The sequence below is a fragment of the Varroa jacobsoni genome, unplaced genomic scaffold (genome assembly GCF_002532875.2).
Source record: "Varroa jacobsoni isolate VJ856 unplaced genomic scaffold, vjacob_1.0 scaffold_790, whole genome shotgun sequence".
Taxonomy (NCBI): Eukaryota; Metazoa; Arthropoda; class Arachnida; order Mesostigmata; family Varroidae; genus Varroa; species Varroa jacobsoni.
Genome location: NW_019213692.1, coordinates 179,843 through 198,813, shown reverse-complemented (window position 1 = coordinate 198,813; position 18,971 = coordinate 179,843). Strand labels below are relative to the sequence as shown.

Below are 18,971 nucleotides of genomic sequence, written 5' to 3'. Positions count from 1 at the left end.
TTTGTGTTCTGATTCTCGTCCGGTTTTCGTCAAGGTTAGCAACTAGCAGAAGTATGCGAGAAAGCTATGGGCGTGTACCGTAAAAACTCCATAGCTGCAACTGATACGCAATTTTGTCTTGCCAAATTGAAAAATGTGATAAAGGGCCTCACTCGAATTTTCAGATTTGTCGGAAATAAATTTGCTATGTTTATTAGCTCTGGAGAATACACGGAAGAAATACTTCTGAAAGCGGTTTTTGGAGATGCTGTTTCTGCGTGGTTCGATATATCTGAAGTCCGAAATAAAAGAGAGTTTAAACCGTCTTATAGAGCAAAAGGCGTGCTTTAAGCCAAGTAAAAAAAACACAGATGCCAACGAGCGCAAATATGCACCCACTCAAATATTTGAACAATATCATGGTGAATCCAGAAACGGATTTCATTTTCTTTTTTTTGTGCAATTTTCCACCGAACAAAACAGCCATTTTAAAATATTTATAGCGGTAATATTTACAGTTAAGACTAGAAACTCATATGAATTCGTTCATTTCCTTTTAACGGGACACTCGCTGACTCCATATTACCTACAGTAGTTATTTTCATTAATCCATCTCCTTTAGACGTAAGTGTAGATTAATAGTAATAGCCATACATGCCAAACAAGCCCATTTAACAAGGACGGTATCGTCTCGTAACGGTCAACATCTTTCCAAATGAAATATGCATGCATTGTTCGCTGCTGGACAGCAAAATCTTCAGATGACAAGGAGACTTTAGTGGGGGGTGGACCCTCTCGGCGGCGCTATCTTACGCGCTTTTCCCTTTCCGTTGTTCGGTTGCCTTTACAGCCAGCGACAACAATGTAAGACGTAAACGTTGGCCCGTAGGGCGGGCATCGTTATAAATACAAGTGGAACTGCACGTTACCTCAGATTTGAAGACGTCAGCACCATCGTCATCGAACTGACGACAAACACCATGATGAAACCCTTCGTCGCTGTGAGTTATTTTCTACCACTCTCCTATATCTAGTCACTATCAGATCCAGCAAAAGCGTATATGAATTGATTGCATCAGTAATATGTCATAGTAAATATTTCTGGAGGAGGCATCCAGTCATCATTATCAGCATCAGGTTCGATGGAACGACTAGCCGAATACTCTATAATGGGCTAGTACTATAGAAGTACATGGTGCACCTCAAGTGAGTGAGTGAAGCTTACGGCCTGGCAGGGCGAAAGGTGGCGACAGTATGCCTCTCACGACGGCGTACGCATGCGCGGAACCAAGTTCCCCTGCAGGTACAAAAAAGTGTGCCTTTAAGGAAGAATGCAAGTGAAAAAATGCCACCGCAATGGATTATGACGACCCTTAGTTTGGATACTATAGTGGGTGTTCGTGCTGTGTTTGCATCCGAACAGATAAACGTAAATGGTTTACCCCGAGACTGTAGCCTGATAGTGCAAATGACATTGTTTATATTTGAAATAGACCTCAACTCAACATTTGGTAGACGAATCAGATATTTTGCTTTCTGTCACTGGAATTTTACTTAAGCACTAGAGCCGCGGAGTGGGTAGTATCTGTAAGACTTTGTTGGGCCAGCTGAGTTCCGTTTTTGTCTTCTGATTATGCGCAGTGAACCTGGGGACTTGAAAATGAATTAGAGAGGCTTTGCCAGTATAGTTCATCTAGTGAAATAGTGTACTTCGACTGCCTCGCTTAGACGAAAAATGTGTAAAATTTCTTTTAGATACTCGTTCTGTTATGCCTATAATATTCAAGAGCATAGTACCTGAAATTTGTATCTAGAGTTGTTCTCTGAGGGTACATGATTAGAGGCAAAAGAAATGAAATTGGGACAGCGGCGATCCTGCTGCTGGCAGTGCGTGCAATTAATATGACGTACTTGTAGTTTGCCTACAAGTTACATTGTTCATCAAATAGTTACTGAAACTTCAAGCTTACCATCTCATTTGCCAAATTGGTTTAGAACTCGTAATGGTGTTTTTGTTTGTAAGTAATAATTATTTTTGTGCGCTTAATTAAAACTGCTTCGTTTATACCAGCTAATGTTGAATGAAAGTGTTCTGCTCTGCTACTCTGCGATAGATTTTTTCTGAATATGTTTGTTCGAGTGGCGTTGACGTTTCTGGTTTTTGAATTTATCTTTTTGAAGTAGTGATTGCGTTCACCAATGATCATAATGAAGTCCGAAATTGTGTGCCGTTAGAGACGAACTCCCTTGTACTTACCTTTCTCATTATACACGTACATCCCGTATTAACGTACAGAACGGCTACTAGTAAGACTTCGCCATTTTGCAAATTCTCTAGTAAGTTTTCGATCAATTCTGTCATAAGATCTATATCTAGTAAGCAGTCTGAATAAGCATATAAACACAAAAAATACATGCCACATTATCTTATCTACCTAAATTTATCAGATACTTGTTATCTAAATACATAGCATCAGAGAGCTTATGCTAAATTAGGTGTTTTGGCTTTAACGTCGGATACTAGCTGCTTCAGATGGCTGGCTCTTTTCAATACGGAACAAGATTTGTCTGCGTCTGCTTTCGCACCTCTACCACCCTACGCTTTTATACAAGCAGAATACTTTTAATACCTCAGTAAACAGAGTAGTTATTCAGTAAGAGATGACTATTAATTTCAATTACCTTTATTATGAAACGCCAATCCTTATGTGAACAGACAGGAATCATATGCTTCTGTTGAAAACAAAGGATATCCAAATTCTAGTACCTGGGCAATCCGTACGTTATTCTCATCGATCGCAAGTTGCATTTTATATTCTAAGGACATTTTAGGTACATTTTTGCATATATAGTACGTACAATACCCGTAGCGTAATTTACTTTGAGGTAGCGAGGGAAAAAGTCCGTCTACATATGATTATATTATTTTTACGAAAGGTCACGCTAGCGCCATTCTGTTATCGTTTTCTGTGCAGTCAAAAAGGGATACGGCGATCTATAGATGGCATTCTCAATTGCATGAGCGACAAGAATCCCACATGGCACAGGTCCCGTTTCCTCACACCTCAAACTACTCACCTGACATATTTCTATAAAAAAACTCAATGCTCCTATCCAAATCGTAGCGGATATTTGAGTTCAGGGTAATATATATATATATTCGATGTGTGATTTTTGCAACATTATATACATTTATTAATCTATCTAAACATAAGCGATTACCTTACCAGTCCCAGCGGTGGCGACATCATGCTGTGATGAGTTCCATTGAAAGCTATGTTCGATTCAAATGAAACAGTGGCCATTATCTTTGCTTCTATTATATTCTCATTGTCTCATTTTGGTTCTGGTACTCTTCGTGTTTCTTACTGCTGCTGCTGCTGCCGTTACTCTTGGTGATAGTGAAACTGGTACAGTTCTCAGACATAATGGTCTCCAAAAGTCAGAACCCAGTCCCGTCATAATGTGAACGATATATTGCCCGTACATACAGAATATCCTTTACACGTAAGACAACCAATACAGGTCAATGAGCGCTGCTTCTTGTCGGAAGAGTTAGAAATATCGGCACCACTTTGACGGTGAGTGGCATTTTTGACGGAAAAATCTTCTATAACGGAGTATTCGTACATCAGACGAACGATAATGTCTACTTGTTTGTCGTTCAGTCTGTCTCCCGATCTATTTTTTGACCGTAAAATACACGAAAGGGATCCTATCGATTAAAATGTTGAAAGCGCCACGGTTTTTGTTAGGTTATCGGACTATCACTAACACCGCGAATATCACCGATTGCCAATAGCGCTTCAATGCGTAACCGTGTGAAGTCATTCTCACAAGCCACATTCAGCTAGAGGACTGCTGTTCCTTACTTTATCCGTTTACTCTGTGTGCTATTATATCAGCGCTAGTAATCAACTGAGTGTCGAAGTTCACACACCGATATTCGCCTGCTAGAACTACCTACTATACGATTTCGTTGACGATGGCGGAGACTGTGGCGAAGCCAGCCGGATCAACTTTACGAGACATCCATAGATGCATGCCTCCATAGGTGCGTGCCTTCAATTCTTGCCTATGTGAACCTAATTGGATGAATCTAATGAATTGCTGTTTAGCGCAATCGGCCTATCTCATCTACTTCGCTTCCGGAAAACGTAACAGCATCAGTTGGCAACGGTTGCCCCCCTGCCGACAACAATTTCAGGGATCGCTATATCAGTGCTGACCACTAACATGATCTGTTCGTAGAGTGGTTCGCTAACCGACGATAAGAGGAATGTGATATAGCAGCAGAATTTTTAGTAATATGATATAGTGATTTAACGCAAAACAGAGTTGAGAGTAAGATATTGCGGGACGAGAAAGAAACCCATTATAAATAGTATGAGCGTAATAGTCGAAATCGTGGAAGTAAACGTAAACGGTACTTCGGTGAACATATTGGCAGCTAACTATAGCAGCTGAATATAAGAAAAGTGCCAACGGTGGCCATGGGGCAATTGACGCGTCGTATGCCGGTTTGCAATCATTGATCGCACCCGCGTTGCTTTTCGTCACTTTCCTCTAGGTTTGTCTTGCGTTAAGTACGGTTCATCTGGAGATCATGCACAGTAAAGTCGTGCGATCTGTATAGACATTCTGATAAGCGTAAGTTGATCTGATCATGATCATACTTTAGTGTGAAACGTTGATAAAAGCCACCTATATAATGATAATTGTTAAACTATTATAGCGGCTACTTTTCCCGATTAGCTGCATATAGATGCTACCGCAAGCGTTGAAAGTACTGTTAATATCATGAATGCATATAATCGTCGTACCTGACCTGTGAGTAGGTTTATAGAAGGGCACTCGCCAGAAGTTTGCAATGAATGAAAGGTTTGTGTCGATACTGAAGGAAAAACGTAATTATGATGACTTAAGTTATAGCAGCTAGGGTCAGCACTAAAGATATAGACGATTCCTTCAGGCAGAAGTTACGATTTTAAAGCTACATGCGAACAGATTTAAGATTATCCTAATGTGTGGGCATTCAAGCAAAGAAACACATGCCTTAGCTTGACCATAGGACCTTCGTAGGCTCTTTAAGATGACCCTGCTTTGAAAGTCTACTGTTTATATCAAATGCAACGGTAAAAATTTACTCGACTCTGCCGAAGTCACGCGGTAAAAGATCTCTTTATTAATTATTATGCATTTTGTCGAAAATTTCACTTTGAGCACTTGGACTATTAAGCAGACATGTGGATAACCTCCACCCGTTGATCAACTGACTGCCTTCCTTCCTTCCGCTCCCAACGATCTTAAATTTAAAAGGTTTCCACCTAGCTAAATCTCAAAGATTTGCTTGCATCTGAATAAAATTCGCGAGACAATAAACTACATGGAACGGACAAGCGTTTGACAATCGCATAGCAAAAATTTACACCGAATAGGAGCGTACGTGAAGGACGACTCCTGTCGTTGGCGCTTGTCGTTGTGCCAAATCGACGCTAGGGATTGCCCCAAATGTTTGTTATCTCTTCTATCTTCCAATTTTTTTCTGTTCAAAATCGGTCGGCAGTACCTTTCATACAAACGAACATATATACCGTTTGGGCTGAACATCGGGTATTTCAGAAACTACTTTTTCCGTTCGTTACCATACGTTGAATTCGCTAAGTCTTTACTTCACTTTATTATAGATTATAGCGAAGCTCGTACGGCACTTGAAGCACGATAATACTGCCTGTAATTTGCACAGCGTTACACATAGTAGCGGGACCGAAAATTTTTCATCTTTCCCTACTTCTACAATCGAATGGGTAAACTGATAAGTCGACTGTTTAGCTCAGACCGGTGAAATTCTGTTTTTTTCTTTGGGACGAAATGTCCTTAACCGGCCTAGTGTTTTTTGTGCCTTGAAGCCATGACTTAGACGTAACGAGCTCTTCAGTGCTTTCTACTTAGCTAACGTCACTAAGAAATCGTACAATTTGGATGATCTAATTAGCTACAACGCGAATTGATGAAAAATTTCTTTTTTTACTTCGATTTTGGCCACTCTTCCGAATTAGTTAATACGTTTAATTTGTTAACGGATTCCCCGGGCAGCGTTCTCGTGCAATCAATTTATTCAAAGCTTGAATCCCGCTTGATATGACATCAAGTTGAAGTAATTTGCCAAACACTAACTATATACCTAACTTCGAATAAGAATTGCTACTAGTTGGTCAAAGTTGTGGTAAACTCTGCTCTAATGTTATAATACCATTCACTGTCCTAGGGCTCATTTCGTCGAGACCTTGCCGTTTTCAACAGAGTATTTTACAAGTAGTTAGTATTACTTCATTCGGTGGCAAGGGAGAGAAATAGGTGCACGTACAAGGCGAAGGATGAAAACACTGCCGGAAAATATTCCCATCTATCTTAATGTTGCTCGCAGCTTGTTGCTTTGCCCTATCTCCAATAAATGTTACGGAAATACCTGTCCTAAGCAGGCGACGTCCGATAATTGTTTATTCCTTTAGCCGTCAATCGACAAAGCCCGCCTGTTTGATATAGTCCAATAAGCTTTTGCAGCTTAACAATTTGTAACGGTAAAATGTGGCAGGGACATTAGGTGCTGTTATGCCTGTTTACACAAACGAATGGCAATGTCATGCGCAGGACACAGGAGTCCAAGCGTTCCTTGGTATGACCAGTAGGTACATAGTAATATAACCAGCGCATCCTTAATGATACGGTAAATCTAGTCGGTATCTATTGCTATAATTTGTAGGCCATAAGGCTAAGCCAATGTTGCCTACGAATATTGCTAATAATAAAGCTTTACACGCGTGACCTTCACTATTCATAATATTATCAATGTTCGCTATAGCAGGCCTCTGTTCTACAATGTGTTGTGCCACATAAAATGATTGATTAGCATCATCATTGAGTAGCGGTTCTCTACGCAACGATTTAATCAAACAAAAAATCAAACAAAGAAAGAAAAGGCTACGTTTATGTCGATAAGCGAGCCCTTCCTGTTGCCGTACGATACCGCGACCCAATTCCCTGCCAAAGGCCGCCTGCGCCTGCACTTCATAGTATATTATGGACAAGCCATTATCGCTCTGAGTCTCAACACACCTCTCGCTACTTTATCGAGCGGTTGTTCACTGGACGTATAATGTTTCTGCCGTATCAGCGGTCCTTCTGGGTACACAGTGGTATGTACGCATCCTATATCGAGCTAGGCCATCGCGAGCTACCGCATTCCTCATGTATCTACATAAATACAACAACAATAATCAGGCTAAATTATTATAGGAATTATGATGACGATCTGTGTACTGCTGATTATCGTATATCGCTCCTAAAATCATTTTCGGCGGGACGTCTTTCGGCCCCTTCGTCGAAAAATTCGAAGTAGACATTAGGCCATTTTGTTAGCAGCGAAAAAGTCACCAATGGCAATAACAACAACAACAGCTGTAGCTGTAACGACGAAAATACGTCAATTATCTTCTACTGTTCCATCATCAAGCAAGTAACGTGTCGAATTGTTATTACTTACTGTTTTCTGCCCTTAACTTGATTACAGGCGAACATAACTTACCTAAAGATGCTTAGGTGTACGTGTTCTAGGACCGACTGCACAACAAAGGAGATTTACTATGTGTGCCAAAAACAAAACAAGTAGTAACGCTTGCAATTAATGTGTTCCAAAAACGAATAATAGGCTCGCTGGTAAATTGGGTTTCTCATTATAGCTAAAGAGAAGTAAATTTATGGTGTTGTAAAAGTTCAGCTACGACAGCGACAAACTTAAAGGTAAAGGACGCAGTTTTGTCAGTAGTCCGTACATCAGTCCACGCAGCCAAATTAATTCTGAACGGTGCACTTAGTTCCGTAACAAGTCACAACTTGACTTGGGTGATGAGCATTCATACATATAGCTTTTACTGTGCCGACGGCTATTTTTTTTCGATGGCATTAACGGCAAAAGAAGAAGAAGAAGAAGAAGAAGAAGCAACGGTATTTATAACGGTTAACAAAAATGTTTCTTATGACGGCTGCACAATGGTCACTATTACCATCATCTATAGTATAATCATCAGGTATCAGCAATACACTACTGTGCCAGTCACCGTCCCACGGCACGTATTGACGCCGCGGTGCAAAGCTCACGATTTCGCTAAGAACAATAGCCACACGCTATCCAGTCACGACAGGTCATCGCCAGACGTTGAGCGAACGAACGACTTTCTTCCAGTACAGGAATACAATATATATGCGCAAGCGGAGACATTTGCGACATCACTGAGTTCGATAGTCAATGCTGTGAAGCAATATGCTCTTAACACTGTCGCGTCCTGAATCATAACACGATGTATAGTCAATATATATAGATATATATATATATATATATATATAGCTATTTGTACAATAAATGTTGCAGATGGAAGGCTTGATTAGGACGGAAGCGGTCAACTTCTATTGACGCCGCGCGTACGACGTTTGTCACTTGCGCTGTCTCATTTCGCGTCTCGCCTCGACGGTGCAAATCTCTCCCGTATTTGTTATTCGGGGGGCTAGACAGTGTGGCCGCGGGACGGCAGGTCATTTGATCGTTTATTTAAGTCATTCTTCATAAATCGCTCTGCAACAAAGAATGTTTGCGTTAGTGGGGGCGAAGGAAGAGAAGCCCTTCCGTCGCGTTATTTTTTGCTAAACTGCTACGATTACAAGCCGTCTTGTTTGCCAACTATCTATGGTTATCACTGGGGAAATAGTGATGGTGCCCCCGGCGGTGGACAGCACTGATTTGGCAGATCGTCTGATCAACGACCAAGCCTGACCATCTGTCTTTGCCAATGACACAATATATGTACTTCATGGAGAACGAAAACTAAAAAAACTCGTCGATAACCAATTATATTCTTCTCCTCCTCATCCCAGCGGTTGGGTGCTTAGGAGCTAAATGACTATGCATATCCTTGTCGCTTTGTTGTGCCTAAATATATGAAAAGCATTATTATATCTAAGACTAATGCAACTCCTTGCTCTCTACATCAATGGGATACTGTATGATGTTTTTGCGTTTTACATCAGATGCTATCACGGGGACATAGGGCGTTAAGTCTGTTTAAATGTCTATGGAAAGCTGGCTTTTGTTAGGGGTCCTGGTCAGGTGTTCCTCTGCACTATTGTTGTTCTTGTTCAATATAACGACGATGAATATTCACGAAGATTCACAAAAGGACTTTTTTTTATTCTATCTCTCGTCGTTATCGCGCTTTCCAGTTACCCGTTTATGTCGACATGGGTCGAGTGTAGTATGCGATACAAACATTGTAAAGCCAAGCCCAAATTCGTCTCTAGTACAGCATAAAACCTAGATAAATCAGCCTATCAATGAAATGCCTGCTAAGCAATGCGTACTCTTCTTAATTGTTCACCAGCTTTGAAAGTAGAACTCCCTTATGTTGGCTTAATCGATATGAATATACATCTATACACTTCAACGGAAGCTAGAAAAATTCGATTTAAATCTCACTCATTGACAGAATGCTAGGCCTTCTTTTTCGAAACAAAGCCGCGCTCTTACTCACGTGAGCTCGTCATTAGTTCCTCTCGTTAATGTCACGGACAGTCGATGACTAGTCGACGCAGCGCATACGTTGATAACTACCATTAGCAATATGGTCATGGGAAAAATGAATGATACGTTACTATTCTGCATTGCCCAGTTAAGACAATCCATTAATGCACAAATGATACCCAGCAAAATGGGCCATCACTGTCCGATAGGGACTGAGCTGCAAGTTATGTTCCATGACAGAGAACGAACCGGTCCACGATGAAACAGAACGACGGTACCCTTCGTAAGCACAGTCGCCTACACAACAAAGTGCTATGTCATAAAGGAACCATTTTTCTTGGCAATAAGATCAGTTTAACATCGGCAAGTAAACGATATTGCTTTACTGTAGATAACAAGGGTTTCTTCTCTCAGGTTGCCCACTGACACGGCAGCAAAAATAGAAAATCGCTTGGACAACTGGGCAAACGCCGCCGCTACGTAGATAGGCAGTTTCTCTTGGCGTTTCTTACCGCTCTAACAGAGACCAGCAGTGGGCGTCCTCATGTAGATATTTGGTATTAATTGCACCTTTGTAATTCGTTAACGTACGTGTAACCACCCACTGCTACGACTGCTACAACGGGTCGGGGAATAAAAAACAAATAGGAGGTAGAAAAAAAATTAACGCGGTACATTTTTTGAATGAGGATTTTTCAACCTACCTTACCTGTTACAACTGGTCGTTCGGTATTATGTTGATCTCTGCTTCTGTGGACCCTTAAATAAATTTTCTAAAACTCGTTCTATCTGCGCTGGTGACATAATTATTCCAAGTTTTAATAACTAGAACTTGTTTTTTTACGAAAATATCTATCTCTCAGTAAATAACCACAGCCTCTTTATGTACGCATAAAGCCGACGGTTGTTAACTTGCAGGACATGGTGCGATACGTACGGTTCGAGCTGTGGCAGTTTTTGCCTCATTGTCAAATGCGAGTGATTCCATATCTTATCGGTCAAGCGATAGCATGTTCTTCAGAATTCAATACGATTAGTAGGAGCGCCCTCAACTTCGCTGCCTGCAGTGATCGATAAGATCCGTGCCAATAAACTGGTACTTCATTTCGTTCAGCTCTGTGATAGGCGGCAAATCGAAAATAATACTCAATGATACATATCAGTGTTGTGACTATTATTAACAGAACAGAAAAACCCCCAGCCTGTCGTTGATCAATGATTTCTAATCGAAAATAAATTTGTGTTTAGGCTTACTACACGGACAAGTGGCGGAAATGGTAATAAAACCTTGTTTAAATATCCGACGCGCGTACGCTGTCGCTGTTGAAAGAGACAAAGTCATTACACGTATGTGCCGCTTCTATATAATATTGGGCAGATATCGCTCAAAGCCTATACTCGATCTTTTTTTTTCTCTTATTGGCCAAGTGAGTTACTGAACAATAACGCTATCTCGCTGAGTGCGATAGTTACATGTTTTCGCTAAATAAATCAAGTAAAAGTTGTTTACAACTTCTTGTCTCAAGGCTACCCGCAGTACCTTTCGTTGAAAGTTATCATTCGAATGCTTGTTACCTATTGAAGCTAGCTTAAATTACGGACCTCGTGACCTTTAAGCGCAAAACAAGCTCCATACGAGTATCGCTAACCACATATAATTCTAATTGCTACATCTACGATTGGTAGTAGATCAATAATTTCGTACTTCGCGTTACCATATTGGCCTATGCGGTTACTTTTAGTTATAATGTGGATTATACAAATGCCACACCGCGCCCAGTATTGTTTCGGCCGGGTCGTCAGCTTTAGATTCTGGGCGTTAAGCTGTTTAGAGATCTACTCTGGCTTATGTTAAGGCATACAATATGCGTACATATGTTTGATACACGACAAACTGCTATCGTAAAAAACGGTGCGCGTAACGTGCAGCGGCTCTTCTCGTCAAGTATTCAGCGGTGCCCTAGCATCATTTAAACGAATTTCTTCACACGGGGCGTTGGTCATAAGAATCGCTCATATGTTCAGTATTCTACTTCCTTAACTGACAACACCATTGACAACTCAATCATATTTGATGTGTTGACGATATACGTACAGGTTGGCGCCTATTTTAAAGCAGACGTTTGTTTTGACGGGCGTACGCTCGCTTCCCCATTTTTCATATTACAACAGAATCTGCCACTTCTATAATAGAACAGCAAATTCGTCATGGGGAATAACAATGCGTCGTTTTCGCAATTTCAGCGAAGTTGTGTCGAACCTTTTCGCGCTGGCTGAATTGCCACTAAAATTAGAAACCTCTTCCTTTGGCCCGAAATTAACGGTTTAGATTACCGTCAGTTTTCATGCGGATTCTGAGTCCGCATCGAAGGTTTCTATAACGCAAGCCGGAAAACTCTTTTAGATCTGAAGACCTCAAGAATTCATCAAAGTGGCTCAAAAAGCCATTTTTGATACACTTGGCTTCTTGATGCAGAAGTTGATGGCCACTTTGGAGCGGAAAATATCACCTATCAATTGTCCGGATAAGCTCTAAACGTTAGCCTTTTCGCGCCCTTCAGGTTTACAAATCTTCGAGACTATTAACCTACTATCAGGCCAGCATTTCATTTTACTGGAAGTTTTCACGTGCTGTTTAATTGAGCTGCACCTCTGTGAGCGCATAGCTATCTCGATCTCTTTAGAAGCGTTTTATCGACGCAGTCATTTTGATACTGACCAGTGAATGGTCGGGGCCCAGAATTGTATGGGTCTATGTAAATACGATGATACATGACATCAAAAATGACACGTCTAAAATCTGTTTTTGTCTATTGTATAGAAAGGTCCCAATTCAAGCACTCTACTTTATATATATATATACACATTGTCAGTTTGATGAACGGCCAGGCATGATGGGATGAGGAAATTGTATAAGCGACAGAATTTCTACTATTACCTTCTCCTTCGTACCGGGTGAAATAAATGAAATTCTTGACGAATCGATCGACTATCACAGCCGCAGTCGCAAAAACGAATATGTGGCCACAGCGGCCTTCACTAGCCCCTAGACTTACTAATACTATAACGGTGGACAATATAATAGTGGGTTTAGTAAGGGGCGGCAAATAATCTGTGGTCTCCGTAGCACAGAACAATCTGGTTCAGGGTTACGGAACGATGTAGCCCGAAGCTCGTCCGAAAAGTGGGCTACATTATTACTTTAGTGTTTAAGCACACTATGTATAGCAGGATCAATTTGCTCGTATAAAACTAATCACTGTAGCCATGTTACCGTTCTAGGAGTAAATATACAGTAACAGTGTTATAGTAGAGCTTTCGTCAATCACTTTGTTTCTAAGTAAGTTTGCGTCATAATCGCATCCTTCGTTAGCAGTTTACGTATGATTTTTTCTCGACGCTAACAGTTTGCTACCAACGTACTGTAGTTAGTTACAACGTGTTCCACTGGGATTAACCCTAACCTAACCTAACCTAACCCGAAAGCAAACTTATTTTTGTAATAGTTTCAATGCGTTCGGTCCATATAATGTACCACTTAGCGCTAACACCTCACGTTTCAGTTCGATACGCAGTACGGAGTATTGTTTCGCGACGGTTGTTCAGTGATCATACGACAACCTCGACCGTTGCCATTCAATTCTATTCTTGTTTTTATACAATTTCAGGCGATTTTGTGTGCGGCAAGCGCCGTGGCTGGGGACATTATTGAGGTGAGTACTAAATGCTGAAACGGTATTGCATTTATACACGGCTATAATGTATAATTTTCTGTCGCAGTTACTTACTTCCTGTCACTTTGGCGCGTCAGCGCCCTGTTTCGAAACGCTCTCGTTTTTTGTCACTTGTATTTATTATTTTTTGGACACGTTGAGGGAAGCAGCTAACGTCCGCGCTTGCTAGGTCATCCCTCGCAGGATAACACTGATCAGGTAGTTCTGATAGAACCGATCATTCTGTCGACTTAATTAACGTAACTTAGCGTTCTATTATGTTTTTTTTAGCTATATGTTAATAATATCAAATTTAATTACTGTTTTATTGTCTGACACGACTGTCTCTGTCTGGCTGAACTATCGGCTTGCACTCAGCGTGTTACGTGCAAACCCTACATAGCAAATGTATGCACCACCATGAATGTATCGCGTAGACTTCAACGTCTGTTCAGAGCAGCTGTTGAAGTATTGGTGAATTTGATGATTACAGTATAAAAGCAAACGTTTGTTGAGAATAGTATTTCCTTTGACAAATTTTACGATTATTGAAGAACAATGAAGCCATGACGATACGAGTATCACCCGATCCCTGTCGCACGCTAACTCTTTGGGATATTCTCAAGGTCTCCATAACGCCCAGAACTTCCATTATTACTATTACTGCTAGCACTATAATGATAGTTCGCTCAAACATCCTATAAGTCGCTGCTAATAAATACACTTACTGCCCGCTGGTGTTTGGCACTAACATAGACGGCACACGAAACGAAAACGTGTGCAGAAACACATATCATTAGCAAGTTTCAACGAGTGTCAGTCACTCAATAAACGCGCCGTAACGTAGAGCGCTTCGGTGTGGCGGTCCTGGCTTTTCATCACATTATCGTCAGGAGTAGTCTGACGTGAAGAGTGATCAGGATGATGACAATGAGACGACGACGACAACAGGCGAGCGCTAGAGCTCGAAGCAGACAATGATGAAATAAGTCTATTTCTACTCGAGTGAGCTCTGTTGAAGACTTTTCCTTATCATATATATATATGTTTTACAATATTACGATAGCAATAAAGATTGTTGGACTCAATTATTCTATTGTTTAGCAAGCATATATCGTTAAAATATGTGCTACAGAAATTTATGACCACTTAAAAAATAATTAGCTCTAAGAAAGAAGCGGGAAAATGTAAATTTGTTGGCTCCTGGTTTTCAATCAAGGACAGAAATTTATTCAATAAGAATTAGTGTTTCATCCAAGGGCACCCTTCAAGGTTGTTTTTATAAATTTATTCATTCCAGCTAAACAACGATTCAGTCGTTGGACAACAACTACATTTGCAGTAATTTATTAAAATACCTGATCTGAATATAGCAATTATACAAGAAATGCTGAGCGTTTACTTCATCAGTCGTAGCTTGACTGCAAAATGACATATTTTGCCCTATTGACGTTTCAATCAGCTGCTTATCATGTGGACGTAGTGATTAATATGTGCGATTCACTTATGTATTTGTACACAAAATAACAGAATGTACAAACACAGTGTCTATCGTTTGCTTCAACCTTGGTAATCATTCTACTTGTAATAATACAGGGACCTTTGGAAAAATATCTTTACATTACTGCCTTTATTTATTCACTTTGAAGGAAAAACACATCCCGCAACCTTATAAATTTGGGTACGAGTCCCAAGACGAATGGGGAAATGCACAATCTCGTCATGAGCAGGATTTGGGCGACGGCGTGAAAACAGGTTCGTACGGATACCGCGATGCGTTGGGCATTTTCCGTCACGTCAATTACGTTGCTGATCACGCCGGGTTCCGTGCTTGGGTGAAGACCAACGAACCGGGCACTGTTGACTCTGCCCCAGCCGCCGCTAAGATCGAGAAGAACCCCGAAATCATTGTCAAGGCCGTGCCTACAGTCGCCGCACCTAAAGCTGTCATTGCTCCGGTTGCCGCGTCACCGATCGCCGTCTACGCTGTGACCCCCGCTGCGGTGGCGGTTTCTGCACCAGCACCCGTGGTCGTATCTGCCCCAGTTTCAGCGCCAATCATTACGGCCAAATCCAGATTCGCAACGTATGCAGCGCCTGCTCCGACCCTAAGAATACCCGTTGAGTTCGGTGAAAAGGTTCGTAAGAAATTTTATCGCAATTAGTGTTTTTTGTAGTTTCGTGAGGGTTTAATAATCGGATGCTGGTCTTAGTAATACTGGAAATAATCGACGTGTCTTTAAGAACTCATAACTATGTCGAAGCAAAAGTGTTTGACACTTTTGGTTTTTTTTTTTTTTTTTTTTTTTTTGCTTGTGTTTTATGTAGTCATTAGCATACACTTCAAAAAAGACGCTAACCGATATTTAACGTCTCCTAACACCATTTTCCATAATGTCTAGAGCATGAAGCGAAATAACGAAGAAAAAAGAAATATTAACAGAAACTGATCAAAGCTTGTGTTACAGTGAACGGATGCTGATACGGAAATCAGAGCAGTCAGTTATGAACAGCTGACAAGCTTATGACGTAAGAGAAATAAATTAACCTGACTGTACTTCTTATTCAACAGGGATTTTTTTAACTGGCTAAGCGGCGTAAGATGACGAAGAACAACATTCCACCTTGTATTATATTGCTATTGCTCAATCATTTTAGCTGGCTCCTGGTCCCATCGTGGCTGCGCCTAGAGTCGCCGCCGCGGCTGCCTACAGTGATGGAACGGAGGCTGCGTCGGCGCCTCTTACCCTCGCGGCGTCGAGTGTTGCTTCCGCGCCAGCCGTTCAACCCGTGCCAGTGCGTAAACTCGTTGGTCCTTCGGCTGCCACCTTCGTCGCTCCCCTAGCACCCGTCGTTTCGAAACTGATTTCGTCCCCGAAAATTGCCACAGGCCCCATTATTTCTGTAAGTACCTTTTCCACCAGGGGGAGGGAAAAAGCTAAAATTAAATCGTCCAGCATATCCTGGAATCGTAATACATCGAACATGTGTAATAATTACATATGTTTAATACATGAAATTCTCTTTGCTATATGAACAGAGTGGCCTTCACACGGCATCATCTGAGGCCCTCGTGGTGGCCCCCGCACTCACGGCAGTCCCTCTGCTTTCCGTTCCGACAAAAAAGCGGCCCTACGAGAAATTCGCTGAGACGTTCAGAAGGAGGAGACCGATCAAGACCATCGGTGATAAAGAAATCTACCTTCCACCCACGTTAGTTACCTCTGCTGGTGTTCCTGTTTACAAGGATAAGTAAACAACAGCCAGAGCACACAAACGATATCCTAGGATAAGTGAGAAAACGCAATACTCTGAAACGCCTAGAAAAATAAAATTATCGTTAGATAATAGTCCTACGGGAATTACAAATCACAAGGAAAAACCCAAAATTTCACTATAAATCATGTGGATGAATTGTACGTGTAGGCGGGGCGTTGCCTTATCATCACACAGCGGCCGAAGAACTTGAATGCTAAACAGTAAATAAACAACTTCCTACTTTTTCTTACTTGAGTTATCTCAAGTAGGCCAGCAATTAAATCATCATTTCTACAGACTACAGCTTCCAATGTCAAACATTGGAAGATTCCCGTCGTCTTAGCATTGTGCCGTGGCTAAAACCGATAAAGAAATGCGATGCACAAGAGTAACTGTCCACTATTAGAAACTTAAGAAAAAACTTGTCCATCGTCAGCTTTTTAGTTGACACAAACAGACCCGCAAATACGATGAACGATATAAGCCAGCGACTGCAACAACAACAACACCCATAACTAATCTGTGAGATGAATCACTTTAATCGCTAAAAATTATTAAGCACCAACGGCATATCATAACAATGTCATTAATACACCGAAACGCTCACAAACCGTACCGAGGAGCACACTTCTAGAACTATCGAAGGCGTCTGAACTTTTACAGACGTAACGGCCATCGGCAAACATCCGGAGACAAAATCAACACCAGTTGATGTTTCCGATGGATCCTTAAGATGGCTTATTATTTATTGTTATTATTGTTTTCGTTTAACAAACGGTGATAACGAGTAGAAACACCAGCGTGATGGAGTACAGCAGTACAATTGTCCTTGACCATGGCTCTCCTTCGGCGCGCTACGCAGCGAAAAGACATTGGATATGTGGGCATGAAGATATGGTGGGGACGTGAATTGTTATTATTGGGGATGTCGGAACACGAGGCTGATCGAACACAACACTGATCGAATGACTACCATGAAAGCCATCTGCGGTAAAAGACATGTATAAATTTACCGTTGCATAAATCGAAAGAGGGTTTTTATTGAGGTTGGGGGAGACGATGGTAATAATCATGATTCTCGCAAAACCAAAAAGAAAAATAAGATATGAACGTCGTGTGTGTGAATGTAAGAATAAAAAAAAATCATGCCATATTGAAATGTTCTTATTTCTTCGGGTTCTATTCTTAGGGCATAATGTGTTTCCTGCCGTAACCGCCCATACAGATGCATAGAAATATTCATTATATTAGATCGTCCTAGGTTTTAGAAGCGATTCAAATTGAAGTGCCTTAACCAAAATTGGGTGAAGAAAGAAAGCCGAAAATTTACTATATCTGTGAGGCTTTTAAATCTTCCAGTGTCGTCGCTTTTCTGGTGTAAACTTTATCTTTAAGGTATCCTCACAAGTTAAAAAGCGTCAGGCTTAGGAAACGGGCACAATCCTCTATGAGACATTTTTGTACAATTCACAGTTTGGAAAATTATCACCAAAATAAGCTCTTACTTCACAATGATGGGGGCAGGAGTAGGAGATAAAATTTGCCATCTTCGCCTAAGTTCTTCCTTGTGTGCTAAAACAGATTGCAGCAGTAAATTCAGGTAATAGGACCAGTCAGCGTACCCTCAAAAAGAATGGTCTAATCACCTACTTAAAATTCCGCTCTTAACTGTAACCCCTAGTAAGCCTGCATGACCTTTATAGCATGTGGATTTATAGTTGCCCAGTTTCTACAACCGCGTTGATTTATTGTGGTATTTTAGCTGAAGATAACTTTATCGCTTCAAGTTTCCCTCCATGATAACTGTGTATTAATTTTTTCAAGTAACGTTCAAAACTGCTTCCGTCGCTTTGGAGTACGTGTCATTATAATTTTTCCTTTCATAGGTCCTCAAAGAGAGAAACAGTTGATTTACTAATGCCAAGCTTACGTGACTGCTTTGCAGGTTTTCGGGATGATCCGCCACATCTTTCCAGTGCTTTCTTTAGTCTGGTAAAGCTTACTGACGCTGGAAGCGTTGCCTATAAAACAGCCTAAAGCATATCTGTTTCGAACCTGATTTTCATTCAATTAGCTGTCGCGTAGGTGGATCTACTTCGAACTTCCTGTATATTGTCCTTGTACTTTAGCCAGACTTTGATACCTTCAATAGAATTTTCGAAGAAGTTTTTTGTCCAAGAGTTAATCTTGGTCTGCTACTTGTTTAATTAATAACGCCCGGAAAATAAAAAGACTAGGAAAAAATTAAGATCCGTTGACAAATCTACATATCATTGAATATAATATCTGAATCTTAAACACATCGAGGAAGTATTTGGTCCTTCTAGAGTCATGGGCCGGATAAGGGCATATCAATGGAAAATATTTAGTTGTCTGTTTACGAATAGGCAGATGATCGTTGCAAAGAACTCATTGAGAGACTAAAACTTCGTGCGATGTGTGTTTTCTGC

General features: G+C 40.9%; 1 protein-coding gene across 1 annotated transcript; it reads left to right on the top strand.

Moving 5' to 3' along the window:
* The first annotated feature begins 880 nt into the window (after positions 1–880).
* LOC111263773 (uncharacterized) lies at positions 881–17,674 on the top strand. Its single transcript, XM_022839156.2, has 5 exons — positions 881–980; positions 13,219–13,263; positions 14,913–15,401; positions 15,922–16,167; positions 16,304–17,674. Exons 1-5 carry the CDS (start codon positions 960–962, stop codon positions 16,517–16,519), a joined length of 1,017 nt encoding a protein of 338 aa, XP_022694891.1. The 5' UTR covers positions 881–959; the 3' UTR covers positions 16,520–17,674.
* The last annotated feature ends 1,297 nt before the right edge of the window (positions 17,675–18,971 follow it).

Excerpts from the sequence above, each read along its gene's own strand:
- LOC111263773 (XM_022839156.2), top strand. The coding sequence starts at position 960 with ATGATGAAACCCTTCGTCGCT. Across the intron at positions 981-13,218 it reads TGATGAAACCCTTCGTCGCT|GCGATTTTGTGTGCGGCAAG; the intron begins GTGAGTTATTTT and ends ATACAATTTCAG. Across the intron at positions 16,168-16,303 it reads CCACAGGCCCCATTATTTCT|AGTGGCCTTCACACGGCATC; the intron begins GTAAGTACCTTT and ends CTATATGAACAG.